This window comes from Notolepis coatsorum, assembly GCF_963971535.1.
Source record: "Notolepis coatsorum genome assembly, chromosome: 6".
Classification (NCBI taxonomy): domain Eukaryota; kingdom Metazoa; phylum Chordata; class Actinopteri; order Aulopiformes; family Paralepididae; genus Notolepis; species Notolepis coatsorum.
Genome location: NC_140170.1, coordinates 142,196,204 through 142,212,959, shown reverse-complemented (window position 1 = coordinate 142,212,959; position 16,756 = coordinate 142,196,204). Strand labels below are relative to the sequence as shown.

Below are 16,756 nucleotides of genomic sequence, written 5' to 3'. Positions count from 1 at the left end.
GGCACAGCTAATTGATTCATTAAAGCAAATTCATTGCTTCTGTCCGGCCTTGTGGGCAATAATTATTGGGCTTGTTAATCGGAAGACTTCAAGCCCTGGCTAAACAGCAAGGTACATTATGTAATTTCCACCAACGCCTACATAACATTTCAGACTGTCAAATCCATACAAAGACTAAGCAACCCATTGTCCATGATATGCCCCCTTTAAGATAATGTACAATTTAGCATTGACACCTGAATGCTTCCTATACAGACAATATAATAACAATAATAAAAATTATATGATGATAATAATAATAAAGAATTCTAAAAAGTAGATTTCCTGTTGCAATGTTTGCTAATGCAATAACTGACATGGAAATGCATTTGTTAACAAGCATAAAACCAGAGGTCCATATTCATTTTGTGGAATTTAGCCCATTAGGGCTTCATCAGTGTCATTGCATCAGTTGTATTGATGGGTTTGACTAATAAGTCTGAAGTTCTATCTACATAAATACTAGATACATGTGACTACAGTAGGTCAATGCACAACCACACTATTCAGGAAAAAACTATAGACTAACTTGACATAAACATAAACATTCTAAAAATAATTTCCTGTTGCATTACAGGAAATGAACCGGGGCCAAGCGGTTCCCCTAGCAACAGAATAGCAATGGAATTCTTCCATAAAAAGGTCTATTATCTACTACTTCAGTAAAGATTGTTGACTAACTTGATGTCGTCCTCGTTGGCGAAGATGATGACACCTCGAGCGTTCGAGGTCTCCATGAGTCTCTTGATGATCTTCTCAAACGCCCCTGGGCTGGGTTCTCTGGGAATCTTTATGGACTGGGCAATACACAGCCCCCCTGAATGACACACACACACACACACACACACACACACACACACACACACACACACACACACACACACACACACACACACACACACACACACACACACACAGACACACAGACACACAGACACACAGACACACACACACACACACACACACACACACACACACACACACACACACACACACACACACACACAGGGAACTAACGGTCACTGTGGTAAATCCTTCTTTGCCAGATATTGGTGCTCAGCTTTGTTTGTTTTTTGTTTGTTTCCACACTAGCTGTTTTGTTTTCTATTCAAAGGTACAGTCAGTAAGATTTTCAATTGCTTGTACACTAAACATGTAATAATCGCGTAATTTTAAGTTGAGTCTAAAAGGTCCTCACTTTCACAGGCAGAGACTGAAGATAGTTTCAAGACTCTTTAACTGCTTATTACACGTAGTTGTTGGTGGTTGACTGCACCTTTAAGGCCGTGGAATGATTGGGGGAGATGATGGCCTAACAAAACAAACAACAACAGCGCTGTATCTTCAACATCACTCAGCGATAACTTCACATCTCTGTCAAAGAGACACAAACCTGCTTCTCGGGATATCTGGAGGAAGGCGTCCACACCGCTCTCTCCATAGTTGCCCTCTGAGGCCAGTGTGGAGACGTAGTTCCAGCCCATGGCTTTGACGATGTCCACCATGGTCTGGGCCTGGTAGGAGTCGGGGGGCACCACCCTGGAGAAGAACTCATAGCGGCTCTTGTCACTCAGCTCCGGAGCCGTGGAAGCGTAGCTAATCTGGGGGATCTGAGAGACACACAGACGGGGTCGCCAGTGACAAGAGTGGTCAAGTGGAAAATGAGACCAGATCGGATTATCAGGCCAATAATTTCATACAAAAGAAGAGTGGGTGACAAGGGGAAGGCGTTGGACCTGAGGGTGAGGATGTATGTGACCTTGTCGGAAACAAATAGACCACTTGTAAATATTTAGGCCCTGTGACACGACGTCTGACATTTTGGATAGAAATTGCACTATCATGGCGAACGTTGATCTCTTTGCAGCACAGTCAACGTTGTGCGTAATCCAGGGGGAAGGGACAACTTTGCAGAGTGACATATCCCACAAGCTGATTCGCGCCGAGGGAGCGTACGGCACAACGTCACAGTGAAATACAGATGGTACTCCGCTACAGCCCTCGCTGTGAAAGCATTTGTTTAAAAAAATTAAATAAAATAAAAAGCATGAGAAGATTAATTTACTGGTGTTCTACTTCCTTAATGACACAGTTTATGTCCACAAGCTCAACCCTGACCCTGCTAATGCTAACCGCTGGCTTAAACAGGTCCTCTGGAGGGGGCGAGGAGAGAAAGGTAGACACAAGGGGTTGTGTGAAGGGAGAAGGAGAGAGGAGCGGGGGGAACCATTTCACAGATTATCTGGAAGGATTATATGGGTTTTTAGCCAAATTACGTTAAGCACAGAGTGAGAGAGACAGAGATCAGGAGACGAGAGAAAGGTTAGCATTTCTCAGCTGTAAGCCATACAATATAATTTTATTCTGCCGGCCACATGCAGCTTAACTTGGCTGCCATGCGTTAGCCCCGGTGAGCTCAGTTTTTCTTTCCATCCTACACATTATGGACCATATGATCATCTAGGAAACTCCAGGGAAACGCCACATTAAATGATATCCCTTATCTGAGAGGTACAATAGTCAAGAGAAATGATGACATCAGTGACATCACTCTGTTCAAATTTCTAATACATAGAAATACATAACATCATCTCCTAAATTAATCCAACAGAAAGCATCTGCCCTCACTCATCTTTGGAAATCAATTAGGCATATCAGCAACACTCCTACAGTACCATAATGCAATCTTCCAGTGCTCCTCACACAATAGGTAAATTATCAAACTAAATCTATGATATATATAATATATAATATCTGCATTAGATAGGAAGAAACACAGTGCTGCCCTTTTTGTAGATCTATCTAAAGCAGTTGATCATTCTTGCTCTTACAAAGATGATCTAGTAATGGTTTGAATAGCAAGGTGTGTGATTGGTTTCAGAACTATTTGTTTCAGAGGCAACAGTGTGTGAAAATGGTAAATGGTGCATTTATATAGCACTTTTATCCAAAGCGCTTTACAATTTGTTCCTCACATTTTACCCATTCACTCACACATTCACACAACGACGGCGGAGGCAACCATGCAAGGTACCAACCTGCTCATCGGGAGCAATTAGGGGTTAAGTGTCTTGCTCAAGGACACTTCGACACACTGCCCGGGAGGAGCGGGAATCAAACCGGGAACCTCCGGATTACCAGACGACTGCTCTACCTACCTACTGTCGGGAAATGCCCACACAAAGTTCCATTTTGGGTCCTGTCCTCTTCACCATTATATCAATGATATTGTCTCTCCCTTGAATGGTCAAAACATCCGTTTGCAAACTCTCTCACAACTTGTGCCCTATAATCCAAGTCTTATTTATCCAGTCGTATGCTCAGTACTTCACAAGCACACAGGCATTAATTTAGACATTGAGGGCTTACATTTCTGGTTTAATGCTGCCTTAAAATGGAACTCGTGATTTTGTGGTCTCAACTTCAAGTGGGTTAATTTTACATTTACATTTGTTAAAGTTAGAGGTTCTATGTAGGATTGCTAGTAACTGTCTAACTGCATATATAACTGTTTCCATTAGAGGGCGCTCTAGGCGGAGCCACTCATGATACCACCAGGTGGCGAGTATATAAAGAGATGTCTCCTCCCCCTCTACCTCTTTTCCACCAGCCTCTCAGTGAGAGGAGAACTCTAGAACTGCTGTTTAACATGTGAATGAATAAACCACGCCAAAGGCTAAAGATAGAAACCATGTCTCTTGACCACATTATTGTCGCCCCATAGCCAGATTCTGTCAACAGGTTATGGGCCCAGATCACGCCGGGGCGAAATAATAAGGGTAGCAAGCTTAGCTAAAGTATAGGCTAGGTTAGCACCAGGAGCACCGCGTGGCTAGACGCTAGGCCAACAAGAGCTAAAGCTACGCCTACCATCAACCAAGAGGATGGCGACCAAGGGAAGGAGCAAATGGCCCTCATTCAATGGAAAAGCAGAGGACTACGAGCTCTGGGAAGAGCGCATGTTATGCTGCATGCACGGTGCAGGACTGAAGGCGACGATCTTGACAGCCCCCACGGGACCACTGACGGCGGAAGAGCAAGCCCTGGACGACCAGCGTAACACAGACGCGTACTGTGAGTTAGCGCCACTGTTCGACGACACAAGCTTGGGGCTGATATTCCGCGACACTAAAGACTGTTAGGGTTTGTAACCGACCCCAAGCGCAACGGCACAGAGAGAGTTGTTTCGGAGTTAGCCAAAAACAAGGGCGTGTTTATTCTCAGAGTCACAAGATTGAATTAAATGGAAAACAGAACAAACGGGGAATCTGGCATGTGAAGAATGTTTGCGGCTCTGCAGATTCTCCCAGACGGTGATGGTGAAGAATTTGCCTGTGACGTCGGAGCCGCTCTGCAGATCCCCCCAGCATACACTCCAGGCGGAAGCGGAGAGAGAGAGAGAAATCCCAGTTAGCTCAGCGCACAATAGAAACGGAGAGGTGACTGATCCAAACAATAAATCCAAGTGACTTGATCTTCGGTGTGATACACACAGTTAGCAGTGTCCAGAGAAAAAACAATACGGTAATCCAACGTGTAAATCCAACAACAAAAAATAGGTGAGAACAGTATAACAAAAACGGGATCTCTTCGGTGTTTCACAAACACACAAAAACGATTGATCCAAAAAAGACTGTTTCCAAAAACTCACCAGAGCGCAACGCGTAAAGCGGGCAGATAAACGAGGCGTAGCTTCGTACGGGGAATCAGGTTCTCCAACAGGGATACTTCACGAGAGTCCTGGGGAGCAACAGACAGCGACGGGAAAGAAAGGCAGATGCAGGGAATATTCAAAACGATCCAACATCGGTATTAGGGAGATCAGGGTATTTAAAGCCACGGGGCGCTAAATGACAAGCTGTGACAGCTGCGGGATGAAATTGATCATTGCTCCAGAAGCGTGTGGTTGGGAGAGCACCAATCAAACGGCATCTTACAGGAAAGAAGCGTGAGGCGCGGAATGCAATTAATTAACAAAATACCTTAAAGGAACGGAGCGTGTGGGTGGGGAGCGGACAAAACCTCACAGTACCCCCCCCTCCACGGGAGCCACCCGGCGACCCACTCGGCCCCGGCCTGCCCGGACGGGACTGAAGGAAGCCGGCGATCAGGGGCACCGGAGAGGGGGACAAAGACAGAGGACCGGCGAGGGAGGCCGGAGACGGGGACAGAGGACCGGCGAGGGAGGCCGGAGACGGGGACTGGAATCCAACGGCGGAGGCCGGGCACGGGGATCCCCTTCCGTCCCTACACCGAGTAGGGCTCTGCTGCCCTGAAAGGAATCCTCCTCCTCCTCGGATGCTGCAGACGGGCAGCGCAGAACACAGGGGGTCCCAGGGGACCGGGGCAAGAACACGCCATCCCCCCGTGGAATAGGGAGCGATGGCGAGCCGGGGTCCGAGGGAGAACACGCCATCCCCCCGTGGAATAGGGAGCGATGGCGAGCCGGGGTCCGAGGGAGAACACGCCATCCCCCCGTGGAATAGGGAGCGACGGCGAGCCAGGGTCCGAGGGAGAACACGCCATCCCCCCGTGGAATAGGGAGCGATGGCGAGCCGGGGTCCGAGGGAGAACACGCCATCCCCCCGTGGAATAGGGAGCGACGGCGAGCCAGGGTCCGAGGGAGAACACGCCATCCCCCCGTGGAATAGGGAGCGATGGCGAGCCGGGGTCCGAGGGAGAACACGCCATCCCCCCTGTGGAATAGGGAGCGACGGCGAGCCAGGGTCCGAGGGAGAACACGCCATCCCCCCGTGGAATAGGGAGCGATGGCGAGCCAGGGTCTGAGGGAGAACACGCCATCCCCCCGTGGAATAGGGGCCAGGAGACGGCGTGGAGGCCGGGCCGGGCGTAGAAGCTGGACCGGGCGTAGCGGCTGGGCCAGGCGAGGGAGCCGGACCAGGCGTGGAGGCCGGGCGTCGAAGCTGGACCGGGCCAGGCGTGGGAGCCGGACCAGGCGATGAGGCAGGGCTAGCTGCCTGGGCACAAGCTAGCTGAAAGGGCAGTCCTAGCTGTGGGAAAGCTACACACAAAGTGGAGGCCATGCTAGCTGGGGAAGCTACACGTAAAGTGGGGCTAGCAGAGGGACTGGGTTAGCTGCCTGGGCATGGCTAGCCACAGGGCCTATGCTAGCTGCAAGGGCTGCATTAACATAGAGGCTGTGCTAGCAGCCGGGGCTAAGCTAGCAGACTGGGGCCATGCTGGTAGTAGAGGCCTGGCAAGCTGCAGGGGCTCTCTCTGTGTCGGCTGGGGTCGTCATGGTTGGATCGTAATGTTAGGGTTTGTAACCGACCCCAAGCGCAATGGCACAGAGAGAGTTGTTTCGGAGTTAGCCAAAAACAAGGGTGTGTTTATTCTCAGAGTCACACGATTGAATTAGGTGGAAAACAGAACAAACGGGGAATCTGGCATGTGAAGAATGTTTGTGGCTCTGCAGATTCTCCCAGACGGTGATGGTGAAGAATTTGCCTGTGACGTCGGAGCCGCTCTGCAGATCCCCCCAGCATACACTCCAGGCGGAAGCGGAGAGAGAGAGAGAAATCCCAGTTAGCTCAGCGCACAATAGAAACGGAGAGGTGACTGATCCAAACAATAAATCCAAGTGACTTGATCTTCGGTGTGATACACACAGTTAGCAGTGTCCAGAGAAAAAACAATACGGTAATCCAACGTGTAAATCCAACAACAAAAAATAGGTGAGAACAGTATAACAAAAACGGGATCTCTTCGGTGTTTCACAAACACACAAAAACGATTGATCCAAAAAAGACTGTTTCCAAAAACTCACCAGAGCGCAACGCGTAAAGCGGGCAGATAAACGAGGCGTAGCTTCGTACGGGGAATCAGGTTCTCCAACAGGGATACTTCACGAGAGTCCTGGGGAGCAACAGACAGCGACGGGAAAGAAAGGCAGATGCAGGGAATATTCAAAACGATCCAACATCGGTATTAGGGAGATCAGGGTATTTAAAGCCACGGGGCGCTAAATGACAAGCTGTGACAGCTGCGGGATGAAATTGATCATTGCTCCAGAAGCGTGTGGTTGGGAGAGCACCAATCAAACGGCATCTTACAGGAAAGAAGCGTGAGGCGCGGAATGCAATTAATTAACAAAATACCTTAAAGGAACGGAGCGTGTGGGTGGGGAGCGGACAAAACCTCACAAAGACAAAGGCAGAGAAAGCCTGGGGGTGTTGAGAGAGCATTACATCGGGCGAGGAAGACCCCGAGTCGTGGCCCTCTACATAACACTAACGGGACTGAGGAAGGGGCACACCGAGACGGTGACCGAATACGTCATCAGAGCTGAGCAGGCCATGACGGCATTGAAGAGTGCAGGAGAAGCACCAAGCGATGGGCTAATGATGGCGATGGTGATGAGAGGACTACCGGAGCTGTACAAACCGTTCACACTCCTGGTAACACACGGTTCAGCGGACATGATGCTGGGACAGTTCAAGGCCAAGTTAAGAAACTTCGAGGCCTCAGAAGATACCCACCCAGCCGCCGCGGAGGCGGGAGAGAGGGTGCTGAAGGCCGGAGCGACACCAAGGGAGAGGACCAGGACCACGGCGGAGCTGGCGTGTTGGCGATGCGGAGAGAAAGGCCATCGGAGAGGCGACTGCACAAAGACGGTCTGGTGTAGCTTCTGCAAATCCACGGGGCACACAGACAGAGCGTGCATGAAGAAACACGACCAGAGCGACAAGATGACGGCCATGGACGAGACGGCGGCCATGGACGAGATGGCGGCTACGGACAAGATGGCGGCTGTGGACAAGATGGCGGCGACGGTCGACGTGAGACGGATCGAGACGACGCCCGGAGAATAACGGGACAAGAAGACTCCGCTTTCTGGGCGCGGACAGCGTGCATCGGCAGGCAGGCCGGCACAGCTGCAGCGGGCCCAGAGGAAGGGACTGATCGTGGACACAGGTGCGTCGTCCCATGTCATCAAGTCGGTTCAAGAACTTTGACAACACTTTCCACCCGGAGAGGCACAGCATGGAGCTGGCAGACGGGAAGCGCACCTACGGGTTGCCGCAAGAGAGAGGAGACGCACAGGTATGCCTCACGGACAGTGGGGGGCGCCGGCGTACAGTGACGTTAAAGAATGCTCTCTACGTACCATCGTTCCCACAAGGACTATTCTCTGTAATAGCTGCTACTGCAAGCGGTGCCAAGGTATTCTTCGATAAAGGTACAAATGTTCTTGTAGAGCCTGACGGTACACAGTTTGACATAAAGATGTACCAGAGAATGTATTATCTGCAAACAGAGTGTAATGACAACGACAAGTGTAATGATAATAATGATATGTGTAGCGTGACGGTCAGTCACGATATTCAGACATGGCACGAGATTATGGGTCATTGAAATTACGAGGATTTACTGGAACTGCAAGCAGTGACAGAAGGCATGGACATTGAAGGTGAAAAGCGTAGACCTGACAAAATGTGTAGTGTGCAAAACGGGGAAGTTTACTCAATCGAGAAACAGAAATCCCACAGAAAAAGTAAAGGTACCACTTGCGCTAGTTAACACGGATCTAGCCGGTCCAGTCCAGTAAGCAACGAGTCCATAGGAGGCTTTAGATATGTACAGTCTTTTACAGATGTGTGCACAGGAGCAGTGTTTGTTTACTTTCTCAAAGCAAAGAGTGACACACTCCAGGTCGCCTATTGCTTAATAACAGCGGAGCAGTGCTGCCGTTGCTTCCGCGTTTTCCCTGATTGGCTGCGACACGCCCCGCGGCAGGCGCGGCAACCGCAGAGCGGAGCGGCAGAGCTTGCGGCATTATGTAACCGCCCTAATCCGCCATGATTTTCATTCGAAGCTCAGCTCACCTGGCAGCGCAGCGGTCCTGCGGTCCGTTGTTGACAAGTTCGAATCCCATCAATTTTTTTTTTTAACATGTATTCTTTCGCCGGTTAAGGTTAGGCATGGTTAATGTAACTGAGGGGTACAATTCCCTGACTGTATTACTAGATATGATACTTACTACCACTACCTTTGTACTTTATATTCGGCCACCCAGTACTCGGCATAAATATATTATGATAAACACTCTCACGTAGATGAAACGGATCCAACACAAATGTACGAAGTCGAAGTATGTATTTATTCCTACACAGCAATGGTGTGTAGAGCAAGCACTTAATCACTTAATTACATTTATGAATTGAAATAGTATGCACTTTTATGGCAAAGAGTATTCGTCGGTATATCAATAGAGAATGTCCAATCTCTGATGGCGCAGGTGGTAAATATACGACCTGGAATAGTTAAGGAATAACAGCAATGATACTTTAATGATTATAAGACTGGATACACTAGGGGGGTATTCCGGTCGCTTGTAAGACAACTGGAAAAGGGGGGGGGGTAGAGTCTGGCTGTATCCGTCTGGCCGAGGGTATCCTGGGAGAACCCACGGTTGTGCGGCTCGGTGCCTCAGCGATCCTCGATCCACAGATGAAAGCAGTTGGACTCTCTGTGGGCCGGCTTCCTCCGGTCCACGATGGAGAGACGTGAAGCGACCTCGTCGTGTAGAGCGTCTCCTCACCTGTCGTCCTCTCCGGGGGGGGGGTTTCCAACACACGGCAGTGTTGGTCTTTATCCATAGAATAATCACTGTATACAAAGCATAATCCGTGCCTGGGAAGGCGGGCTGTCGTCGGTAGAATAATCCGGTATGCAGGTCCACTCGCTCGTCGGCTCTGGGGCTCCTCGGGTGCAGCCTCACATGGGGTCGGCCACCCTGGATAAGCAGCCAGTTCTCTGCCCGAAACGATGGGGTACTGACTACGATAGTATTCTCACCGCACGAAGCACTACATATGAATAGACTATTATTAGCTTAATAGACTACGTCCAACTCGACGATATAGTGCCAAATATGACTATTCAAATATTAATATACACGATGTCTCAATACCGATGGTAGGCCGAACTTGGCCTTACTCCCACACGTGGCGTCGCGGGGAGGCTTTACGTCTGTCACTCTATTGGAGGGTAAGAAACTGGACTAAAAAGGAAGTCCTACTTTAGTAGCGCAGTATATATACGCACTATGAACAAATAGTACCGTTAGTGGTGCGGTAGCCAGATTCCTACGCGGAACTAGGACTTGTTCGTACATGTTGAGCGGTACGTTTGAACTGGGTCTGGGGGGTATGGCAGCCTGGCACCAAGGTCTCGACCAATAGTAGAATGGAGACTATTATGGGATGTTCAGTAGGCTAGAATGGATATTCAATGCATATTGTACAAGGAATATACAAGGGATATCAGGGAATATTAGAGAATATACAAATACAATTAAATATATATATACAAATAAATATATATATTCGGTTTAATCTGGCCCTTCACAACAGCCACCCCCTGATTGGTCCCAGACCTAATCAGTTAAGCAGAGACAGATTAATCGCGTTGTCTATTTACACATAAGGGTTTGCTGTAGGGGTCAGTCAACTTCACAAAGTCATAGGGTTATAGGGTCATGGTCATCATCGATTGTGCCTGGGAGTCGGGGCAGTTCTATGAGCCTCGCCACGGGACGGGTGTAAGTGCGACCCTGGACAAGCACTTCAGCTGCTCGGACCTTGCCGTCGGCACCGGTGATCACTTTGCTTACGCGGCCGGCCGGCCACATAGCTCTGGGCAGTGATTGATCAATAATCATGATGACCGTTCCTTCTGTCAAATTGTCTCTCTCCTTTACCCACTTCTGGCGGGTCTGTAGAGACGGTAGGTAGTGCAGTAGGAATGTCCTTTGTTGTGCACTCTCTATGGTAGTGCAATCATCTATGTTGGGGTCTGCGGAGATAACAGTGCTCAATCCACAGAACACAGGCTTCTTATTCTCAGCCTCCTCCTGACTGGCTTCCCTCGGGATAGGCGTGGGCCACTCTCCTTCCGGGAGCTTTAGGAATGCTGGGCCGTCACTGTAGACATTGCGACGGGTGAGGTCATCTAGGGGCATTCCCCGGGTGATGACGTCAGCTGGGTTCTGTTTTGTATCAACGTAGCGCCACTCTGTTTCTCCGGTTAACTCTTCGGTTAAGTCTTGAATCTCGGTGACTCTGACTCCCACGAAGACTTTGTACTTGCATGAGTCCGATTTGATCCAGGCGAGTACTGTCGTGGAATCTGACCACAGGATTGTTCTAGACACCGGTATGGTGAGCTCACGTTGGATGAGCGTGGCTAGGTGCGCTCCGGCTAGGGCTGCGCAGAGCTCTAGGCGTGGGATAGATTGTTGCTTGCGTGGGGCTATTCTCGAGCGGGCGAGGACAAATGCTGTGTAGATCTCTCCCCCCTCTTCTTGGGCCCGCAAGTAGGCTACTGATCTGTATGCGACCTCTGAGGCGTCACTGAAGACGTGTAAGTCCATTTTACATGTCTCTGGCCTCACCGTGGGTGGGAAGTAGCTTCGGCGCATATTAACGCCTGGGAGTGAGTGGAGCTCCATCTCCCACTCTCTCCAGGTGGATGCAAGGTGTGCGGGAATGGGGTCGTCCCAGCCCTGGTCCTTGTCCCACAATGCTCGTACAATCATTTTTGCCCTGGTGGTGTACGGTAGAATACATCCTAGCGGGTCATATTGTCGGGCGAGTGTTGTGTACACACTCCGTCTGGTGGTCGGCGCCGCCGCCGGCCTTCCCTGCTCCGTAGTCAGGGGCTTGTGTCTGTAGTGAAGCGAATCTGTTTTGAATCGCCACACCAATCCCAGGGTCATCTCCTGGGCTTCTCCCGGGATTGTAGCCATCCAGGTCTCGCTGCTGGCTGCCTTGTCCTCGGAGGAGAGGCTGCGCAGTACTTGCGGATCGCTGCTGGCCCACTGCCTGAGATCAAAGCCGCCTTTGATCAATGAGGCGCGGAGTTTAATCAGGAGAGCCTCGGCTTCTTCCTGGGTTGAAAGGCTTTGTAGACAGTTGTCTACGTAGAAGCTGTTCTTTACGCTGTGTCGGACCTCTTCGTCCGCTGCTGGGTCCTCTGCTACATGTTTCTGTAGTGCAAATGTAGCACAGCAGGGGCTGCACGTCGTTCCGAAGGGGAGGACTTCCCATTGGTAGATGGCTGGGTGCTCATCTCCTGGCTTCTCTCTCCATAGGAACCGTAACAGGGGCTTGTCCTCCTCTACTAATCTCACCTGCAGGAACATTCCTTTAATGTCCCCGCTGATGGCAACCTTTTCCTGGCGGAAGCGGAGTAGAACGCCGAGTAGGGAGGGGCCGAGTGTGGGACCGGGCAGTAACTCTTTATTCAGATTTTGGGATCCGATCTGGTAGCTGCAGTTAAATACTATGCGGTCTTTACCGTTGTGATGGACCTTGTGGTGAGGCACGTACCACGATTCAGTGGTCTGGTCAGCCTCTTTAATGTCCATCTTTGTGACGTGTCCCGCTGTGATGAGCTTCTCAATCTCGGCGCGGTATACACTCTCTTGGGCGGGGTTCTTGGCTAAGCGCCGCTCCGTGTTCAGCAGGTACCGTTCTGTGGCGTCTGTCTTGCCGTGGAAAGTAGGCATTCCTTCTCGCCGCAGGAGTGGCGTGGCGTATCTCAACACGCCGTTGACCGGGACTCTCTTGGTCCCTGTCTCGAGGAGGTGAATGGCGTAAATGTCATCTTTAGAGCGAATGTCTTTCTTTCCGTTCTTAAAGGGCATTTGTTCCAAGGTCCATAACCGCTCTACGTGTTGCAGGAGTGCGGTTTCTCCCTCTGTGACTCGGGAGTGGAGACATCTAGTGGCTGTACTTCGGTTGAAAGATTTGGCGAGCGGGCCTTGGAGAGTCCATCCCAAACGGGTCTCGACTGCTGCAGGACAGCCTCGGGGTCCGGTATGAACCCGGTCTATCGGGACAATGAGGTCTGCATGGTCGGAGCCTATCAACAGGGTCGGCATAGCATTGTCTATGAGCGGGATCGGTAACTTGCGCAGATGTGCATATTTCTCCATCAGCTTGGCGACGGGGTATGTGTACCGCGACAGTCCTATTTCTTGGCTGGTGAAAGCGTCTGTAATCTGGTACCGTCGCTCAGGCTGGCCGCTTGCTGCGATAGAGAATGAGACATTCTCGCCCTTTATCGTCTTCAAATCTCGTCTTATTGTCCGAATTGTCATTGGGGTTTCGCTTCCCCGCAGCCCTAGCTGGGCCGCAGCGGAGGCGAGCAGAAGGGTCTTCTCTGACCCGTCATCGAGGACGGCGTAAGTGTCCAGGACTTTATTCTGGTAGCTTAGTGTCACACGCACTACTTTTAGGAGTACTCAGGCTCCACTGCTGCTGGCGGGATCGATGTACATGACGCTCGCTTTGCTGCTGGATGGTGCGGGTGAAGGGCGCCGTCTGTTACTGTCGTGAAGTATGGCCAGATGGGCTCCATCGCACTTGGTGCACCTTTTCTTTAAGCGGCATTCGGCTGCCATGTGTGAGCGCGCACAGCGAAAACAGCGCTTGTTGGACTTTATCCATTGACTTGCTTCCTCCGCGTTCAGCTTGGGGAAGGAGTCACATTGCGCTAGCCAGTGTTCTTTCTCACAGTAGGGGCACACTATCTTCCACTTCTCCGTTCTGGAGGGGGTACTGTGGCTCCTGCTGCTCGGTACTGACTCCGATTGGTGCATCACAGTCACCGATCTTCTTCCATCATTTAGTCGTCTGGTTCCTTCTCTGGAGCCAGGGGTGCTCCGTCCGAATGTATCTAGCCGTAGGCTGCTGACTTCTCTCGCCAGGAAGTCTGCTAGATCGAGGAGGTTCGGTTCGGGGCCATTCGGGTCTCGGTGGTCTCTCTGCCGCCTAAAACGCTCCTGTCGAGCGGGCGGCAGCTTCTCCAAGATCCTTTCCACATTTGAGTTGGCGTAAAGTTCATGCCTCCCCTTCTCTCTCTGCGCTCCCAACATCCCTACCAGGGACTGCACTCTGATGGACAGGTCGTCCAGTGCTCGATTGTCTATTGCTGGGGGTAAGCGGTCGATGTGTCGGATCTCCTGGATCACGTAATCCCATATGCGCCCATACCTCTGGTCCAATGCTACCAGCGCTGCTGTGTATGGGGTGGTGGAAGTCGCGTAGGCGAGCGCTATATTATGTGCGCGGGGTACCTTTAAGTGCTTCAGTAGGATGGCGTATTTATGGCGTTCATCCAATACATCCACCAACATGGTCTCCAGACACATGCGGAGTTCTGTATACTGGGCCCGGTTCTCTTGGGTGAAGTCGGGTACCATAGGCGGGCCAATGTATGACGCTGACTGTGGATACATCGGCGAGCGTTGGGGGAGAGGCCTCCTAGGCGAGTCTCCTCCCGCTCCTTGGTATGGGCTGGTACTGGCAGTGTACCATGGCCCGCTTGTCCAGGTGCTGTTCCTCGGTGCGGGTCGTGCGTCGTGCTCACCCGGGTATAGAGTCGGGGGTCTGTAGCGCAGCTCCACGGGAGTATAGCCTGGGCTGTACCGGACCTCCTGGTCCGGTAGAGTACTGTGCTGTCGTCGGGCGTGGTTCTCCTCCTCTTCCTCTTCGTCTTCAGTTAGGTCATCCAGTGCTTGTAGTCTCTGGTTTAGCCTCTCCACAGGATATGCTGCTCCTTCCCGGTTGCTAGGTCTCGCTTGGACCGGTGGGGGGAGGTGGTCTGTGGGGGGTATAGACCTCGTCTGTTGGTCAAGTTCAGGGTTGTTTACTCGGCTAGGGGATGCCGCCCTGGAGGTGTGTCTAGACGAGTTCCTGGAGCCTCTGGCGGAGGGAGAGGGTGTTGTCCGTCTGATCAGCTGTTCTATTAGTTGCGCTTGCTGTCTGTCGCGCTCTGCGTCCCGTAGAGCACCAGCAGCTGCTCGCTGGCTGTCTGCTCGGTCTCGGGCCACATTCTCTTCCCTCTGAATGCGTCTTATTTCTAGACGTATATGCTCTTCTTCGCTCCGCTGCTGGATCTGCAGTCGGTCGCGTTCAGCAGCGGCGTTCAGGCTGATGAGGAAGGCCTGCTGTAGGGTCCTCTCTGCCTCGCTGGGAGAAGGCGGTTGTATAGGGGAGCCTTCCCTCGGGGTACTCCTTGCGGAGCCTTGGAGCTCTATCTCCACGGTGCTCTCCCCGTCTTCTTCCGTGCCGAGTTCTCTCTCGGTAGCGTTGTATTCCTCCCGGGACTCATCGGGGACTACTTCTTCAGTACTGGCGGGGTGTGAAGTCATGTCTGGTTCCCACTGGTCCCCACGTGAACTTGGTCAGTTACATTAGAACCCGTAGGGGCCTCTATGGTCGGGGTAGTCTGGGCGTTGGGGTTAGACATACCTTTACTTTCTAGTTTTACCGCGTTTACTGTTAGTAGAAGACTAGGTTGTTGACTGACAGCGTAAGCCTCTAAGTACTGAGGGAGCCGTCGTTCGCGCTGCGGGCGTTGGTTAGGAGGATCGTTTCGTGGAGTGTTCATCATAGGCCATTTCAATATTAATAACACTATATTAATATTACACTAATTACCCTCCGGCTCGAAGGACCAATTGTAACTGAGGGGTACAATTCCCTGACTGTATTACTAGATATGATACTTACTACCACTACCTTTGTACTTTATATTCGGCCACCCAGTACTCGGCATAAATATATTATGATAAACACTCTCACGTAGATGAAACGGATCCAACACAAATGTACGAAGTCGAAGTATGTATTTATTCCTACACAGCAATGGTGTGTAGAGCAAGCACTTAATCACTTAATTACATTTATGAATTGAAATAGTATGCACTTTTATGGCAAAGAGTATTCGTCGGTATATCAATAGAGAATGTCCAATCTCTGATGGCGCAGGTGGTAAATATACGACCTGGAATAGTTAAGGAATAACAGCAATGATACTTTAATGATTATAAGACTGGATACACTAGGGGGGTATTCCGGTCGCTTGTAAGACAACTGGAGAAGGGGGGGGGGGTAGAGTCTGGCTGTATCCGTCTGGCCGAGGGTATCCTGGGAGAACCCACGGTTGTGCGGCTCGGTGCCTCAGCGATCCTCGATCCACAGATGAAAGCAGTTGGACTCTCTGTGGGCCGGCTTCCTCCGGTCCACGATGGAGAGACGTGAAGCGACCTCGTCGTGTAGAGCGTCTCCTCACCTGTCGTCCTCTCCGGGGGGGGGGTTTCCAACACACGGCAGTGTTGGTCTTTATCCATAGAATAATCACTGTATACAAAGCATAATCCGTGCCTGGGAAGGCGGGCTGTCGTCGGTAGAATAATCCGGTATGCAGGTCCACTCGCTCGTCGGCTCTGGGGCTCCTCGGGTGCAGCCTCACATGGGGTCGGCCACCCTGGATAAGCAGCCAGTTCTCTGCCCGAAACGATGGGGTACTGACTACGATAGTATTCTCACCGCACGAAGCACTACATATGAATAGACTATTATTAGCTTAATAGACTACGTCCAACTCGACGATATAGTGCCAAATATGACTATTCAAATATTAATATACACGATGTCTCAATACCGATGGTAGGCCGAACTTGGCCTTACTCCCACACGTGGCGTCGCGGGGAGGCTTTACGTCTGTCACTCTATTGGAGGGTAAGAAACTGGACTAAAAAGGAAGTCCTACTTTAGTAGCGCAGTATATATACGCACTATGAACAAATAGTACCGTTAGTGGTGCGGTAGCCAGATTCCTACGCGGAACTAGGACTTGTTCGTACATGTTGAGCGGTACGTTTGAACTGGGTCTGGGGGGTATG

General features: G+C 50.9%; 1 protein-coding gene across 1 annotated transcript in view; it reads right to left on the bottom strand.

Moving 5' to 3' along the window:
• grm6b (glutamate receptor, metabotropic 6b) overlaps positions 1–16,756 on the bottom strand; it is a gene marked incomplete at both ends in the record, with an annotated part of 52,567 nt that overhangs the window by 13,988 nt on the left and 21,823 nt on the right. The window contains 2 exons of the mRNA XM_084315760.1: positions 721–856; positions 1,433–1,649. Of these exons, the coding sequence (XP_084171886.1) occupies positions 721–856; positions 1,433–1,649 (353 nt within the window). The remainder of the gene's footprint in view (positions 1–720; positions 857–1,432; positions 1,650–16,756) is intronic.